The 18,850-nt window shown below is 49.9% G+C and overlaps 1 protein-coding gene across 1 annotated transcript; it reads left to right on the forward strand.

The window, feature by feature from the left end:
• Positions 1-8,288: 8,288 nt before the first annotated feature.
• LOC141726438 (olfactory receptor 14J1-like) lies at positions 8,289-9,221 on the forward strand. Its single transcript, XM_074531343.1, has one exon. It carries the CDS (start codon positions 8,289-8,291, stop codon positions 9,219-9,221), a length of 933 nt encoding a protein of 310 aa, XP_074387444.1.
• The last annotated feature ends 9,629 nt before the right edge of the window (positions 9,222-18,850 follow it).

Here is an 18,850-nt window from a genome sequence, read left to right on the forward strand (position 1 = left end):
CCTGGGGTTGTTTTTGCTCAGGGACCAGGTTGCACATGGTGGATAATGCAAAAAGATGGAAGAACACGATGTGTACCTCTGGGAGATCGGACTGTTGGGTGAAGACTGTGTGTAAATATCACTGTTTGCTGAATGTTACTACCATTGTCTGTGTATAGCTGTATATTGGATGTGTAATATGCCTGTTTGTAGAGTTAGAATATTTATTAGTTGTAGTAGTAAACTGAGGATATGGGGATAATGGGTGGAATGTCCTACGTTGACTATATGATGCTTTTATCCCCAATTGTCTTGTTCCACTTATGCTGAATAATAAGTTCTGCACTTTTAAGATTTGTTCCAGGGAGTGAATAGGGAAGAGAAGAAGTGCGCAGTTTGTTTTCAGATATGGCACTCACTTCACATTCCTGCTCCTGGACTGTGTTGTCTGTGGATGGACAGACAGTGGGACAGAGCTCTCCTTTGTTTTAGATTACTGAGGCAAAGAAATTCCTGGACTGTGGGGTTTCTTTCCTTTTCTTTGTAGCTGTTTAAACCTGCTCTGGACTGAACACCCAGAAGAGCACCGGCAGCTTGCACCTGTGGCCCACCGGGCCAGGCCTGGGCCGCAGAATTTCCAGCATGAGAGGGACTGATAAGAGACTGAGCCAAGCTGCAACCCAGGGAGGGGACTTTCTGAGTTTGTAATCTCTTTTGGGGCAGCAGGAGGTTTTATTGTTTAATATTGTTTAGACCCTATTGTTTAATAAACAGAGATTTTCCAATTTTCTCCAAGGAGGTAGTTTCTCCGGAACTGGTCGGGGGGAGGGGTCAGTTGAATCTGCTTTCCTAGAGGAGCCCCTTTGGGGGCTCTCTCCCAAATTTGATCTCAGCCAGGACAAACAGAAAGACAGAAGACATACAGAAAGACTCCCACATAGGTACCTTGGGTCCCAGCATCACTAACAGAGAAACCCTAAGAGAGGGCAGGACCCAGACCATGGGCTGGCCTTGTGCTCTGGGTTTTAACCCCCTGGGCCTTCATGGGCCCGCCCCTGGGGTGGGACTGCCAGTTCTTGTCCAATCAGAGTCAGGGTAGCACCAGCTGCTGGTGTGTGATTGATTGACAGGTCAGTTAATCAGACCTGGGTTAACATCTCCCCTGCTATTTGACTGACAGCTCTGCCAGGCCAGGGCTGGGGACGGGGCTCTGCCCCACCACAAACCAAGGCCTGACCCAGCCCTGGCCCCACACCGGCATTCCGAGCATCCCAAGGTGTCTTGGGACACCAATCTCATCCAGCCTCTGAAAGCGACGATGGTGACACTACAGAACCTCATGGAACCAAGGGTCAGTTGTGACAATGGAGATCCAATGAAACTATGGTGAGACTACGGGACCTCCTGGAATCAAGGAGACCGTTGTGCAACTCAGGGGCCCCTATAGAAGCAAAGGTCAATGATCAGACAGTGGGGCGCATAGAAACAAGGAGCCATTGTGACACAGCAGGGCTGCATAGAGCCCAGTGACCGCTGTGATTCTGTTGGGGCTCATGAAACCAAGAAGCCATTGTGACATTGCAAGACCTCATGGAATCAAGGATTACACTGTGACAGTGTGGGCACCCATGAAGTCAATGGAACATGGAACAGATCTGCCTGGTTTGGACTCCTGGGAGCTGTCTGACTGATCCCACTGAATTTGACATGTCGAGGGCCACTTCCCACCTGACTGTGAAGCACTGGGGCTCTGTGGTTTTATTCCTATGGAAAAGAACTGTCTTTCTTGTCTAGATGCCCATGGGAAAACTGGGATTCTGTGTCTGAAATTCCCTATATCCAAGGGTTACTCCCAGAAAAAATTTGCCAATACAGTCAAGTCTGGCTAGACTTGGCCTCTGGTGACTGCCTCTCATCTGCCTCTGCACCACTGGGGCTCACTTGTTTCCTTCCTATGGAGACCATTGTGACACTGCAGGGCATTGTGGAACCAATGGGCCATGGTGACACTGCAGGCCCTTGTGGAACCTGTTCCACTGTAGGAACTTGTGGAACCAAGAGGACCATTGTGATCCTGCAGGGTACCATGGATCCAAGGGGCACTGTGGCACTGTGACACTGTGGGGCCTCATGGAATCAAGACCATCATTGTGGCTCTATTGGGCAGCGTGGTCCCAAGGGGCCAGTGTGAAACAGTGGGACTTTGTGGAACCAAGAGGCCATTGTTGCATTTCAGGGCCTCGTGGAGGCAAAGGGCCATTGTGATCCTGCAAGGCACTGTGGATCCATGGAGAGCATTGTGGCATTGCAAGGCCCCATGGAATCATGGAGACCATTGTGACCCTGCAGGGTCTCGTGGATGGAAGGGACCATTGGGACACTTTGGGAACTTGTGGAACCAAGGAAATCACCATTGCAGTACTGGGCCTCAATGGAACCAAGAGGCCATTGGACACAGCAAGGCTTCATGGAACCAATAGAGCATTATCACACTGTGGGGCCTTGTGGAACTATGGAGACCATTAAGATCCTTAAGGACTTGTGTAATCAAGGGGCCATTATGACACCTGAGGGCCTCATGGAAGCAAGAAGCCAATGTGACACTGCAGGGCCCTGTGGAACCAAGGGAACATGAAATAGGTGTGGCTGCCTTGGCCTCCCAGGGGTCACCTAACAGGTCTGGCTGACCTTGGAATGTGGAAGGCTGCTCCCATCTGCCCCTGAAACACTTGGGGCTCTGGGCTTTTCTTTTTATGGAAAAGAATTGCCCATTTTTTCCAGGCATCCATGGCCAAAATTAGGATTCCACTTCCAAATTTTTGTGTATTAAAGGATTGCTCCCAGACTAAAGCTGCCAGGACAGACAAGTTTTGCTGGTCTTTGACTCCTGAGGGGCAGCACTCACCTATTTTCCAAACACTGGAAAGGGCTCTGTGCTTTTCTTTTTATGAAAAAAAAACCCCATCCCTCTTTTCCAGGCACAAACGTCTGAAATTAGGACTCCGCATGCATAATTTCAAATATCCAAGGGTTACTCCAAGCAAACCTTCCAGGACAGACAGATCATGCTTGCCTTGGCCTCTGGTGGTTGCTGTTCATCAGCTCCTGAAGTATGGGGGCTCCATGGTTTCCTTCCTATGGAGACCAATGTGACACTTGGCAGCCTTGTGAAATGAAGCAGCCATTGTGACACTGCAGAGCGCCATGGATTTAAGGGACCATTGTGGCACTGTAGAGCCTCATGGAACTCAGGACATCATTGTGGCTCTGTTGGGCCACATGGTCCCAAGGTGCCAGAGCAAAGCAGATGGTGGGGGAGTTAGCCCAGCTGTAACTCAGAGTCAGACAGATTTTACCCCGGAAGACCTGGGCGTGAGTTTCAAGCCCTAGGAATCATTCGTTTAACTTAGGGTGAGTTTGAGTGTTCCCTCATAAGCCTTTAGTGTTGTTATGCTAAGTTGTCCAAGTTGTCCTCCACTATTTGTTACTTGTTTCCCCTCTATGGTTTGTGTTCTGGAGTGTTCTACCCTCAAGTGTATATATTGTTGCTTCACCTTTATCTCAGGTCTTTGGATCCCACCCCTCGTACTGTGCTCAACTTCTCCATGTTTATTGTTTTTCACCCTGTTACTAAAGTTGTTTTTGGGCAACTCCATTGATCCTGCTTGTAGGATTGTCAGGGACTAGAACGGTTGGGACAGACGGAGACGAGAAGACAGGTCTTGGAACCTGGGGTTTATTGCAAAGGGGCCTTGTTTGGAGCTGCCAAAAAGTGCAGGGGCCTTGTTTGGAGCTGCCAGCCACAGCTTGGAGCAGGCCCGAAAGAGGGGCTCAAAAGAGGCACCCAAAATGGATACCCAAAAGAGGAGGGGAGTTCCTGTTACAATGCAATAAATCTTCTTCTGTGCTGCATATTCTAATTTTCACTAACCAATCTAGTACAAGATACAAATCTTTAAACATTTACATACAGCCTATAAGAATCATTACATTACCATACTGTGTTACATTTTAAACCCTAAAAACTACTCTTTCGACCCCTTCTGCCTAGCTAGTAGGGTCTGCTCTGACCCTTGGACCTGTCTGCAAGCAGAGGGTATTATTTCATCAAAGAAGATTACTTTCAGCCGGCTATACCATTGTTTTCCTGTTGTTCAGTAACTAAGGCTTGGTGTCTCAAAGCTTGCTTTCATTTCAATCTTACTTATAGTTTCCATATTCTCAAAATCTTTTGCCAGGCAATCATATTTATAAGGCTTTCCTGTTTCATCTTCCCTAGCATTTGGTCCTTTTCATTTTCACCCCCATTGCCCTGAAGTTGAGGAACCAGAAAGGTTTGTCACAGCCAACCTCATTGCGACTTTTGGCGCCCAAACAGGGACCCTGACATTGAATCATGTCAGCTGGGGTTAGCTGGTGGATAGGCCAGTGTTCCCTAGGATTCTGGATTGTGCCAGGCCAGCAGATTCATCATTGCTTTGAGGGACCTTGGCCAGGATCTGCAGGGACCTTGGCCAGGATCTGCAGGGACAATGACGGTTTCACCTGTGTAGGATTGCAGGTGGGTTTGGGGAAATGCAAGACATTGCCCATTTTGCCACTGTGTTTTTACAGTATGAACCCACATCCCATAATTGGTTTGGGGTGTTCGGTGACTGTTCCCCCTAAGGTGGAGAACGAGAAAAATGGGCAGCCAGATGTCCAAAGTAGAAAGGAGCATATATGGATGCTTTGTTAATTCTCACTGATCATGACAAAATATTTACAAAGAACAAATTAAAATCAATTGTGAGGTGGATTATTAAAATTTTTCCAGATGCCCCTGCTGAAAAAATCTATACTACCAAATTTTGGGACTCAGTGGGAGTTAAATTGTACAACCTTTCGATCTAAAGGGACCCCATTGCACCCTACATACTCCCCATCTTCCACACCATCCTTGAGGCCCTTCACCAGCAAGCAGTGTGTCGAAAACTCAATCCGTTGGTCACTACTAACTCAGGACCTCCTCTCAAACCTGCCTTTCTTGGACCTTCCACGATGCTCCAAGATGGTGATGGAAATGCCCTCTTGGAGCACTGTGACCTGGAGACTCGAGATGGAAGGATCCTGAATGTGGCCTGACCATCCTCCCGCCATCTTGGCTCCTCCACTTCCTGCTACCACAACCTTCTCTTGAATGAACCTCCAGACTCCACTCCCACAACTGTGGGTCATGCCCCACTGTCAGTCATTCCACCTTCACCCTGGGCCATGCCTCCAGAACTCCACCCTAAAAGTCCACCATCTAGTTAAGGAAGGAGACTGGCAAATAGTTAGAAAACTCCTCATTACACCCATATGTTATGAAGGAAGGGGGCAAAATCCAAGGTCTCAGCCACTGGTTTATGGGGAAATCAAGGATCTGTGTAGGGCAGCTAAAGAGCATAGGAAGGACTTAGCTTGTTTTAATGGCCTAATGAGGACCATGTTTACAGCACATATCTTAACTCCCTATGATTTAAAATATATTATGACCATTTTGTTATCACCTACAGAATACACCCTGTGAGAAGGGGGATGGAAGTGATTACTAAATCAATTAATAGCAGACTATGCTAATAATGAGGCAAGGACGGAATTGACATTCAACCATCTAGCTGGAGAAGGACAACACAGCCTACCAGATGACCAAGCAGTAGGTATCCCCAGAGAACTATTGGATGATATCAAAGAGCTTGCTTTGCAAGCTTTAATCCAGCTATTGGATGGTAGCACCCCCAATTTGGAATACCTTGGGTGGCTGCAGCTAAAGCTTTAGGACCATTAGACCATCTTAGGTGCCTGTTAAGTGAGCAAACCAATGCTACCTCCCTTGCATTGAGTGGCCTGCTCTCAGACATAGAGACCATCAGACATGCCACCTTGAAGAAAAGTGGGAGAGTTTTTACTCTGGGCACATGGGCATGGGCTGTGTAGACTCTGAGGGCATGTGTTGCATGAACCTCTCCAGCCACAGGGAGTCAATCAACAAGAGCACTCAGGTACTGAAGGAAGGGTTCAAGAAGCTTCAAATGGAAAACAAAGACTGGTTCAATAAACTATTCCAATCCAAGGGACTAAAAGGTTGGATGATGTCTAGCTAAATAGGACTATTATTTTCATACTGCTTGTTTTTGTATTTTTAATAGTTCTATGTGTGTTTGGATGTTTTAAGAAAGTCTTACAAAATATTTTCAGTCCCATCTATGTTGTAAAACAGAAAGGGGGAAGACACCCAACACAGGCTCATCATGGACTTCTTGGAAGAGAGAAGTGGTGGCCAGGATGGCACAAAAACCTCTCAGAGATTCAGTGTGGAAAGGAGAATCCTAAAAGTATTCTTAAATCCATAAAGTAGCTTAAAAACTTTGAGTATCTCAAGGCATTAATGACCCCCACTGAGTGTCAGGGCAAAACTCTCCAGGGACTCATTAAATCAGATAACTGGGGACATGATTGCACAAAACACTCACAGAGTCTGTATCAAAAGGGAAACAGCAAGTACCTTAAAATAACTGAAGTACCTTGAAGTATTAATGAGCCCACTGAGTGTTTTTAGTGACTAAGGCTCTCCAGGGACTAATTACAGCAGATAATTGGAGGCCATGATTGCACAAACCTCTCAGAAAGTCCAAGGCAAAAGCCAAACCCAAAGTCCTTTGAAAAGCCTGCAGTCCCTGCAGGGAGCATTCAGGAGCACCCAGGGCCATTCCTGAGCAAGGCTCCCCAGGGACTCCTTCCAGCAGATCCTTGAGGCCACTGGGATGTGGGCTGGGGGGGGATGCTGAGGGCAGGACAAGGGGCTGACAGTGCCCAGCCTGGCTGGGGCTGTGCCAGGAGGCCCCAGTGCCTCAGGACAAGGTGTCTCCTCACAGCCCTTGGTGACACAGACCCTGCTGTACCCCAGGGCACCAAGACTTGGCTTCTCTTTGTCCCCACCTGTCATCACTGCCTCCAGTTCTCTGCTCTGCCTGGGGACACTTTCTCAGTTGTGTCCCTCAGTGGGACCCATTAAAAGTCCAAGAAACTTTGGAGTTGGATTGTGAGTTGGAGTTCTGGAGAGGTTTCTTCAGCTCCCTCTCAGGGACTGATGTTCAGGGCCTGAGCACAAATCCCCAGAGGCTCATTAAAGTCCTTGTCCTGCGTCTGTGCTGCTGAGCTGGGCTGGGCTCCTGGCACAGAGGCAGCTCCTGATAACCAAGAAGAGCTTCAAAAGCACATTTCTCTTGATGAGCAGCTTTTCTCCACCCCAGCAGGGCTGGGGCACTGCCTGCAGCCACCCTGGGCACAGCACAGAGGCACAGAGAGCTTCAATCAGTCAGGGCTGGGAAGGTGCTGAGAAGTGCCTGGGGCAGAATCCCTGCCAGCCCTTGGCACAGGAACCTCTGGCTGCAGGACAATGCAGCCGCAGCTCCTGGAGCAATCTCCTGAAGCTGGAACATCCCAATGCCTACGGACTCTGTGAGTACATTCTCTGATTGTCTCTTGTGCAGAGCAGCCAGGGGTGCCCAGGGCTGTCCTGCACAGCAGGGTCCTGCACCCCAGGGCGCTGTGCTGGGGCAGAGACTCTGGTGCCTGCCAGGGACAGCTCCCAGCCAGCCCTGGCAGCTGCTCCCAGCACTGGGGGACAAGATCTGGGTGGTAGGAGACAGCTGGTAAGGCTTAGAAGTGTTCTCCTTGTGTGGGGAGGATGCTGCGTTGTTCAGAACTGCTCCCAGCATGGCATTTAACTGCACGACATTTCCAAGTAGATTATACAGGGAGCACAGCAAGTCAGGGGCAGCATAGCAGAGGAATTCCTGCTTTTTTAATCTAATGCTCTGGTTTGCCTGGAAGGGAAATTGCCCATAGATATTCACCTCTCAATTCAGGCTGAGAAAAATAAAAAAAATTTCTCACAGATCTGAATATACCATGCAATAGAAGAAATCAGCACAGGGCCCCTTAGAGTAGCATCAGTGTCACTTTTCCAGCCTCCTCAAGGTTGCTCTTACATTGCCATCAGAGCCTGCAGAGCCAGAGCTGCCCCTGGGCAGTGCCAGAGCTGGGAGGGGTCTGCAGGGCAGAGCTGAGCCCCCAGGGCTGGGCTGGGCCCTGCCAGTGCTGCCAGGGCCCAGCCCTGGGTACAGGGAAGCAGCTGCTGGCAGGGACAGCTCCAGGCAGCAGAGCCCCGGGCAGGCAGTGGGGGGAAAGTGCCCCCAGGCTGTGCTGGGGTATTTCAAGTCCTCTCCAAACCCAACTATTCCATGATTACTTTTGTTAGAGAGACCCATGCCAAGGCAGCGCAAATGTCCAACAGCAGCTCCATCAGCCACTTCCTCCTGCTGGCACTGGCAGACACGCGGCAGCTGCAGCTCCTGCACTTCTGCCTCTTGCTGGGCATCTCCCTGGCTGCCCTCCTGGGCAACGGCCTCATCATCAGCGCCGTAGCCTGCGGCCACCACCTGCACATGCCCATGTTCTTCTTCCTGCTCAACCTGGCCCTCAGCGACGTGGGCTCCATCTGCACCACTGTCCCCAAAGCCATGCACAATTCCCTCTGGGACACCAGGGACATCTCCTACACCGGATGTGCTGCTCAGCTCTTTTTTTTTGCCTTTTTCATCTCAGCAGAATTTTCCCTCCTGACCATCATGTGCTACGACCGCTACGTGTCCATCTGCAAACCCCTGCACTATGGGACCCTCCTGGGCAGCAGAGCTTGTGCCCACATGGCAGCAGCTGCCTGGGCCAGCGCCTTTCTCCATGCTCTCATGCACACAGCCAATACATTTTCCCTGCCCCTGTGCCAGGGCAATGCCCTGGGCCAGTTCTTCTGTGAAATCCCTGCCATCCTCAAGCTCTCCTGCTCACACTCAAACCTCAGGGAACTGGGACTTCTTGTGTTTTCCATCTGTTTAGCACTTGGTTGTTTTGTGTTCATTGTTTTCTCCTATGTGCAGATATTCAGGGCTGTTCTGAGGATCCCATCTGAGCAGGGACGGCACAAAGCCTTTTCCACCTGCCTCCCTCACCTGGCCGTGGTCTCTTTGTTCCTCAGCACTGCCACATTTTCTGACTTGAAGCCCTCCTCCATGTCTTCTCCATCCCTGAATCTGGCCCTTTCACTTCTGTATTCAGTGGTTACTCCAGCCCTGAACCCCCTCATCTACAGCCTGAGGAACCAGGAGCTCAAGGCTGCAGTGAGGAGACTGATGACTGGGTGGTTTCACAAACATTAAACTACAGGCCAATTTCTGCAAATCATTTGGAATAAAAGTCATCTTTTATACTTCTTGTGGGTTTGGTTGTGAGAGTTTTTTTCTTTGTTATATTTTTTCCATATTGTCCACATAGAAAGGTCATTGTTTGTGCCATTTTTCTTTTTGTTTCTCTCCACCTTCCCTGTAGCCACAGACGGTGTCAATGAGGGGGTACCCACTTGGTGGTTTTAAATAAACTAAATGATCTCCCAGCAGAGTTTCCTGCAGAGATGCCCTTTTGTTGCCTTCTCTGGAGCTGCAGCAGCAATCTCTGTGTGCAGAGCTGGGGGCAGATCAGTGCTGGCCCAGCAGCTGTGCCCAGCAGCAGCAGCACTTGGTGTTGCCAGTGCTGCTGCCGTGGCCCTGCCCCGCTGCCCTGGTGGCCCTGGTGTTGCTGTAGGGCCTGAAGTACTAGCAGCACAAGAAATGCTGATCTTCCCCTCTACTCGTGTCACCATTATTCAGTGTAATATTTCATGACCCTCTTCCCTCAGGTGTTTCCAGCTCTCCTGTTAACATGCCCACGTCTAAAGACGTCTCTTCACTAGACCAGCTGCATCAATGCCCTTCCCATTCCTCCCAGATTTCCGCCTCCTGATGCTCTCTGGTCATTCCAGTGCCTCTCAATTGACTGGCTTCATGCTTTGAGCTTCAGGGAGTCGCCATCTTTCTGAAGTTCAAATAAATACCACATTAGTCTTCATCTTAATTGCCTTTATATCCATCAGAGAACTATCTTTTCTTTTATCTTTGTATATAACTGTTCCTGTACAGAAATCCCTTTGGGATTGTGGACATGTCAGATGCTGCTGGGACATCCCAGAGAGCTGAGGGAAGAGCCATGATGGTTATTAAACTGTTCAAATGTTCAACTTGTGTTTGTTTGCAAGAAACCTTTCTGTGCCTCTGAGTGTCACCAGTCCCTGAGGCCAAAGGACACAAACCTGATGATTTGTGGTTCCCACTGCAAGTGCTGCACTTGGACCTTGGCTCTGCACAGGAGAGCTCTTCATCCCCTTTCTCTCTTTTCTCCCTCTGGGCATGGAGGGAGCTCCTGACTTCAGCCTGTGACTCCTGTGTGCAAAGAGCAAATCTGGGCAGAATTGGGGCAGGGAGGGTTTGGGGGGACCTTGGGATCTGTGCTGGGCACAGAAGGTGTTTTCCATTGCTCTGAGACTGTCTGCTGTGGAAAGTGGCCTTAATATCCAGCAGAGGAATGACTTTTGCATTTGATGGTGCTGAGCCTTCCCTTGGCTTTGTTGGCTGACAAGAAATGAACATCCCTCTGTGTCTCGGGCACCTCTTTCTCCAAGGAAAACAGGTGGGAGTTGGAGCCAAGGAGCTGAAAGCTGCAGGTGCAGCCTGGGCTGGAGGGAGCTCAGATTTACACAAGGCTGCTCTGAGTGCCAGGGCTTGGATGGGGGAAATGTGGGGTGGGGGTAGGGACAGAGTCTGATTGATTGTCAGCCATGAAGGGTCTTGATTTTCATATCCATTCAACCTGCATGAGCAGGTACTTGGATTCAATATCAACTGGAGATTACTATTAACAGGGGAAAAAAAAAAACTAAACAAGACCTAAAATAAGTTTTTCTCCCTGTCTTTTTAAAGAGAACATATTCAGTTGAAGGCACTTCTGAAATCTGTCTAATTAACCAGAAAATATTTGAAAACTGAAATCAAATTATTCCCAGGGGCTTGGCTTGTTAAGGTGTTCTGAATGCTAATGAGCCCTGGGCCACTGAATTCCTGCACTGAAGAGCTGAAGGCTGAACAAGCCTCTGCAGCAGGAAAATTCAGCAGCAGCCTCCAAGTTGCTGAGGATGTCAGCAGACCCCACTGAGGCCATCCCTGCCCAGAGACCGTGGGGGAATGGGCAGACAAGGAGAGCATCCCTGGGGCTGGGGCAGCACAACTCAGAGGCTCCAGGGGCTCCAGCTGGGAAATGGAGTGTGGAATGTGGCTGGGAAAGCCCTGCCTGGGCTGTGCCAAGCAGGACACACAAGCCCTGACCTCCCTCCCGCGAAACAAATCTCTCAAAGAGGACATTAAAAAGTAAATTCTACTTTTTGTGTAGTCTGAGTTGGATCTACTAAGAAATACAAATACCAGAGATTCTCAGGAGCTCAAAAGAACAAAACAGCCTTTACTGGCAACTTTAGAAAATCAATGAAATTTTCACAAGAAGTTTTATAGGACATTCAATCAACAACAACAAAAAAACACTTCTCAAAGCAATACTTTGGCCCATTCAGCTTCATAAACTCTAATCCTTTTCAGTTTTAAGTTAATCAAAATTTGCAAGAGGACAAAAAAAGAAGAAGTATTTTTCTTTCCCTCTCTCAGAGAAAGAAAAATAAGATTCAGAGGAGCATACACACAGCTACCAACTCCTGGATTCCAGCACAGTTCAGACAAAAATTCCAGGAGGAGGTAGGGCCAAGATATGTTCTTGCCTTGTGGTCAGCCCTAAATACTCCTTGGTTTCCCGAAACCCCAAAGGCTCACAATGGTCTCCATGATTCCATGACTCTCTTCAATGTCACAATGATTTCCTTGGTTCAGTGGTGCCCCAGAGTGCACAAGGGTTCCTTGGTCCCATGAGGCAGTGAAGTGTCCTACTGGTCTCTCCATGATTCCATGAGGACCTGCAATGTCAAAACGGACCTTTGTCTCCATGGGGTCTCACAGTGTCACAATGGCCCCTTGGTTCCATGCCACCCCCAAGTGTCATAAAGGTCTCCACAGTTCCATGGGGCTCTGGGGTGTCACAATGGACCCTTGGTTTGATGGGGCCTCTCAGTGTCACCATGATCCCTGCATTCTATGGAGCCACACAACACCAGTTCCCTTGGTTCCATGAGGCCCAGCAATGTCACAGTGCTCTCCATGATTCCATGAGGCCCCACAGTGTCGCAATGGTCCCTTGGTCTCACAGGGCCCCACAGTGTCACAATGGTCCCTTGGTTCCGTGGGCCATGTGCTGCTGCATTCCCCCCTCCTCTTCTAAGCCCGCCCTGCCAGCTGAGAAATGCTCCTTGGGCCTCGGCCTTGGCCAACAGCCCCTGGGCTCAGCTCCTCTGCATCTCATCACAAACACTGTCTGCTCCAGGCACTGCTGCTGGCTTCTCTAGGAGCAGCCCTGGGAACTGTTTTTGTTTCCTCAGTGGCACAACATCCCTGTTCTCACGCTGCCAAAGAAAGCTGTTTGTGCCAAGTGTGGCCAGGATGAACCATTGCTGGGACTGAATCACCTCTCTTGGGGCCCTGCACACAGCACTCCAAAAGGAGCCCTTGGAGTTCTCCTGGGCCAGCGACTCCCTCTGAGTGGGGCCTCTCCCAGCCGGGAACTCTCCCGTTTGCTGCACTCGGGGATCCCGAACAACGACGGAGCCTGGGCCGATCCCCTCAATCCTCCAGGCTCAGCCCTTCGCTCACTGGGGAGATGCCAAGGCATCAGCAGTGAGCATTTCCTGCCCCCAGGGGAATTTCTCACAGGTGCCTTGCACTGATTCTTGGTGTCTGTGTGCACACAGGAGTGCCTGTGCTGGGGAAATGTGGCAGAAATGCTGCTCTCTGAGGGGTTTGAATGCCTTGGATAGATGAGTCAGTCAGATATCCAGATGTAAGTAAGTAATGTTAGGTCACGAGATCTAAGCTAAGTTAAATACTGCTAAGAGTAGTTCTTTTGCTAAGTTGTTATGTTTAAGTTATTAGCTAAGTTAAGTACTGTTAAGTTTTGTTCCTCTATTAAATTGTTAAGTCATGTGTTATAAGTTAGGTCAAATACTGTTAAGTGCCGCTCTTTTGCTAAATTGTAAAGTTGAAGGCATCAATTAGGGTTGAGGTATAAGTACTGTTAAATTTGACCTCTGTTAAGCTTTAGGCCATATTCCTTTTATCCTTGCCCTCACTATCCTTGTGCCACACACACACAAAGGGACAGTTTTCGGTTAATTTCTGGTTTGATTGCCTGGATTTGGTTTGGTTTTGTTGTTGCTTTGTTTCTTTGACATGCCTGAAGTGTCCAGTCAGGAGCAGAGGGACTCTTGCCAAGGAACTTTATGCTGCTGTCCCTTAATATTAAATCTGGTTTTTGCTGCTCGCTTACTGGAGATTTTTTCAGTGCTGTCAAGGCTTCGTTTGTAACAGGTAGAAGGAGCCCTGGCCCAGGTTCTGGCCCTGGGGGACACGGGGACGCTGCCGGGGGGTCCCTGTCACCCTGTCCCACCCCCAGGGCCCCGGCCCCCCGTCCCCATGTCAGGCTCTGGGGGCAATCTCGTGGAACATCCTCTGGGGGAGGCTGCGGGGCCGGGGGTGGGGGGACCCGGGGGGACAGGGGACCCTGCTGTGCACGAGCAGGGTTGGACTGCTCTGGGGGGAGCTGTGAGGGGGGCCAGGGCAGAGTGACCTCACCAATGACCTCACACAGCCACTGTGATGTCACACAGCCACTGTGATGTCACACAGTCCCCTGTGATGTCACACAGCCTCCTGTGACCTCAAAGAGCACCTGTGATGTCACAGAGCCTCCTGTGACATCACAGAGCACCTGTGATGTCACACAGACTCCTGTGATGTCGCAGCCCACTCTGGGATATCACACCACACCCTTGTGATGTCCCAGAGCCAGCACTGGGGTATCACTCTGTGATGTCATACAGCTGTGCTGTGATGTCACAGAAGAATCTGTGATGTCACAGAATTATCTGTGATGTCAAAAAGTCACCAAGCAATGTCATTGTCTGTTTTGTGGTGTCACAATCAGCTCTGTGTTGTCACAAAATCCTGTGACACTGAGCAAACTCATGGAGCAAAGGGTCCATTGTGACACAGCAGAACCCCATGGAACCAAAATCCATTTTGGCACATTGGGGCCATATTGAACCAATGGCCCATTGTGATATTGCAGATCCAAGGAGAGCATTGTGACACTGAGAAACCTCTAGGTGACCTTTCTGACCCAGCAAGGCCTCGTGGGACTACAGGTCCGTTGTTAAACTGTGTGGCCTCATGGAACCATGAGCCATGGTGAAACAGCATGGCCATTTGTAGTCAAGAGGTCACTGTGACACTGCAGATCCACGGAGACCATTGGGACTGAGGAACCTCAGGGAACCCAGAGTCCATTGTTCCACTGTGGGGCCGTTTGGAACCAAGGGGACCACAATGACTTTGTGGGGCCTCATGGAACATTGGAGACTGTTCTGACAGTTTGGGACCCACTGGAACCAAGGGGCCATTATAGCATGGCAGGGCCTCATGGAATCAAGGGGACTACAGTGATCCCTGTGGTTCTCCATGGGATGAAGGGTCCAATGGAACCAAGGATACCATTGGGACACTCTGGGACATCATGGAACCAAAGGTCCATTGTGACACAGCAGGGCGTCATGGAACCATGAAGGCCATTTTTACCCTTTGAGGCCTTGTGGAACCAAAGGGCCATTGTGGCACTTCAGAGCCTTGTGGAGCCAAGGTGAGCACCGTGACACTGTGAGGCTCAGTGAAACCAATGGTCTGTTGCAACACTGCAAGGTCTTATGGAATCATGGAGACCATGGTGACACCAAAGGCTTTACAGAACCAAGGGGGCATTGTGACCATACAAGGCCTCATGGAAGCAAGGAACCATTGTGACACTATGTGGTGTATGCAGGCCAAGTGGCAGTTGTCACACTGTGTGGCACCATGGAACCAAGAAGTCCATTGTGACATTACAGGGCCCCACGGAACTAAGGATTCATGGAACAGTGCTGGAACACATGGAACCAAATGTCCATTGTGACATTGTGGGGCCTCATGGAATCCTGGAGGCAGCTATGACACTTGGAGGCCTCGTTGAAACAAGGGGCTCTGCAGGGCCTCATGGAACCTTCTGACACTGTAACTCCCCATGAAACCAAGGGTCCAGTGTGACACCATGGAACCTAGGAGAGTGTTGTGGGCTGTTGTTGGCAGTAGAAAAGCTCATGGAACCAATAGTCCATTGTGACATTGTGGGGCCTCACAGAACCATGGAGACTGATGTGACAGTTCAGGACCCACTGGAACCAAGAGGCCACTGCAGGGCCTTGTATAACCAAGGGGCCATTGTAGCCCAGCAGGGCCTCATGGAATCAAGGGGTTCACAGTGACCCTGTGGGGCTCCATAAGGGGCCATGGGGCTCTATATGGGGCTGTGGAGCTCTGTGAGACCATGGGGCCATTCTGACTGTGGAACAAACAATACCGTTTTTACACTATGGGGCTTCATGGAACTAAGGAGGCCACTGTGAGCCAGCAGGGGAACCCACCAAGACCATTGTGACACTTCAAGAGCCATTGTGGAATGTTGCAAAGCTCGCAAGGGTCTTTGGGGGTGAGAGAGATAGATGGAAGTCTATTGAAGTCAGAGGGAGAAGACCCACCTTGCATTGATCAGCATCAACTCTGGTTTATTAATCAATCAGGCACTTTTTATAACAGTGTTAATCAAGTTCATGCATATTGCAAAATCTGAGCTCACAATAGGTCAGAGATAACATACCAACCTCTCCATATGTTTCCAATACCAAGATTTGGGTTCTCAAAATTATTCTTGCTTTCCCAAAACAGCCAAAGATAGAACATCCACTTGTTATGAGAAAGCTGCCTGAGAACTCTGATATGCAAGGTTCTCAAGGCCTTCATGTTTGTCACCTTTACTTGTAATTAAAAACAACCTGAGAACCTCCGCTGTTTACAGAAACAGGCTGTGAGAACCTGTCCCCCACAGCTGCCTTCCAAGCCATCCCTGAAAAAATCTCCAACAGAAGTCTTGACTCCATGATCAGAAGGCTGGATTTATTAATTTATGATATATAATACATTAAGACTATGCTAATAGGAATAGAGATAAAAGTTCAGAAGCTGCTAAGCTAAGAATAGAATAGGAATGAATAAACAAAAGGAGCTCTCTCTGATACTGTCCCAGAGAAAGCTTGTTTTTGATTGGCCCTTAGTTGTACACAAGCAACATGGACCAATCACAGGTGCACCTGTTACATTCCACAGCAGCAGACAACCACTGTTTACATTCTTCTGAGAACCCTTCTGGGTCCTCACCTTCCCAGAAGGGGAAAAATCCCAAAGAAAGGATTTTTCACAAAAGATGTCTGTGACAGTGAACTGCAGGGCCTTGTGGAACCAATGAGACCATTGTGACATGGCACAGCCTCATGGGAGCAAGGGGCCATTGTGACACTATGGGGCCTTGTAGAACTGAGGAGCCCTTGTGACCCTGTGTGGCACCATGGAACCAAGGAGAGCACTGTGACACTGCAGGGCTCCGTGGAACTGAGAACTCATGTGACAGTGAGGAGCCCAATGGAACCAAGGGGCCATTCCATACTTCAGGGCTTTATGGAACCAAGGTGACATTTTGTTACTGCAGAACCAAAAGAGGCCACTGTGAGACTGAGGGGCTTCATGGAACCAATGAGACCATTCTGACACTCTGAGTCCCCCATGGAACCAAGGGGCCATTGTGACACCACAGGGCCTCACAGAACCAAGGCAAACACTGCAGGATCTCATGGAAGCAGGGGGCCATTGTGGGTTCCCATGGAAGCAAGGGATCAGTGTAACACATCGAGGCTTGGTGGAACCAATGGGCCATTGTGGCATTGTGCAGGCCCATGGAAACAAGGGAATCATTTTGACACGGCAAGGCCTCATGGAAGCAAGGAGCCATTGTGCTACTGTGGAGCCAAGGAGACCATTGTTATATCACTGGGCCTCATGGAAACAAAGATCTGTTGTGATCTTACTGGGCCTCATGGAACCAAGGGGCTGTTGTGATGCTGCAGGGCCCCAAGGATCCAAGAGCATGGAACAGGTCTGGCTGGCTGGGCCTCCTGGGGGGCTGCCTGACTGGCCCAGCTGACCTTTGCATGTTGAGGGTTGCTTCTCGTCAGCCCCTGAAACCCTGGAGTTCTGTGCTCTCCTTCCTGTGGGAAAGAATTGTCCTTCTCCTCCACGGGTTCATGGCCGAAATTAGGATTCCTCCTCCAGATTTGATTATATCCAAGGATTATTCCCATATGAAACTTGCCAGGACAGACAGCTCTGGCTGGCCTTGTCTTCTTGGGGGCCACCTCTCATCTGCCTTCAAAACACTGGGAGCCTGTGCTTTTCTTCCCATGGAAAAAGACATCTTTCAAGTCCAGGCATCCATGGCCAAAATTGAGAATCTACCTTCAAAATTCCTTATATCCAAGGATAGCTCCTGGACAAAAGCTGCCTGGACTGTCCAGGTTCCCTTGGTTTCCTGAGGGCCAGCTCTCATCTCCCTTTGAAACACTGGGACTCTGTACTTTCCTTCCTGTGGAAAAGAGCTGTCCTTCTTGTCCAGATGCCCCTAGACAAAAGTGGGGCATTTGGCCTCCCAAATTCTGTCTGTCCAAGGATTCTTCCCTGACAAAAGGTCTGGCTGGCCTTGGCCTCCTTGGGGCTGCCTCTAATCAGTCTTTGAAACACTGGGACTCCACAACTCCTTCCTATGGAGAACTGTCATTCCAGTCCAGGAACCCATGGCTGAAATGGAATTCCACCCTCAAAAGTTCCCATATATCCAAAGGCTGCAGCTGTAAGGGCATACAGGTCTGGCTGGCCTTGGCCTCTGGTGACTGCTTCTCATCTGCCTTCAAACCCTGGGGTTCTGTGGTTTCTTTCCTATAGAAAAGAACTGTCCCTCCTGTCCAGGTGCTCTTGGCCTCAGGCACTTGACCACTCCATAGGGAAAGAGGAGTTCTATTCTCAGTGGGGTGGAGATTGAGGACAGCAGAGGAGAGCTCTCATGGGAGAGACTGAAGGGTGGTTTCAGAGATGTTGGATCCTTTTGACGTAGTGGAGATCAGGCAGAGAAAGGAAGAATTAATGCCAAGGGCAAGTGGGGAGGCCCAGACTGGACACCAGTGCAGAGCTATGGTACAACATGTCCCCCACAGGGAGCCTGGAGCAGCCCAAGGCTTTGTGGCAGGCGGAGGCAGGCAGGAGGCAGAGCTGTCAGCAAAGGAAGGGGCCAGCCAGGTGGGGCAGCTGGGGGATGACGACAGCCTGCAGAGAAAGAGACACAGGTTTGCTCAGCATCAGAGACATCTTTTCCATGCTTGTCCCAACATGTCATCACTGTCACCAGTGCTCTCCTCTACCTCGAACACTTTGTCAGTCTTGTGCTGCACAGGGATCTATTTAAAGTACAAGAAACTTCAGTTTTTCAATATCTGTTCGAGTTCTTGAGAAATTTTTGGAGCCCACTCTGAGGGACAGAATCTGATGCAAAGAGCACTAAAGCCCCAGAGGCTCATTAAAGTCCTTGTGCTGTGTCTGTGCTGCTGAGCTGGCCCAGAGGCAGCTCCTGGCAAGGGCAGCGCTGCAGAGAGATAGCTCTGGCCAGGAGCAGCTCCTGTGCACAGCCCAGCAGGGCTGGGGCACTGCCAGGGCCCCTCAGGGACACCAGCAGGGCACAGACAGAGCTCACAGGGGCTCAGCACTGGCAGGGGCTGTGGAATGTCCCAGAGGGGGCAGTGTCACAGCAGCACCTCTGGGGCTGTGTCACAGAGGCATAGAGCAGCTGGGATGTCAGC

Source organism: Zonotrichia albicollis, chromosome 35, assembly GCF_047830755.1.
Source record: "Zonotrichia albicollis isolate bZonAlb1 chromosome 35, bZonAlb1.hap1, whole genome shotgun sequence".
Classification (NCBI taxonomy): Eukaryota; Metazoa; Chordata; class Aves; order Passeriformes; family Passerellidae; genus Zonotrichia; species Zonotrichia albicollis.

Bases quoted from the DNA above. Each gene is read 5' to 3' on its own strand.
- LOC141726438 (XM_074531343.1), top strand. From the start codon at position 8,289: ATGTCCAACAGCAGCTCCATCAGCCACTTCCTCCTGCTGGCACTGGCA.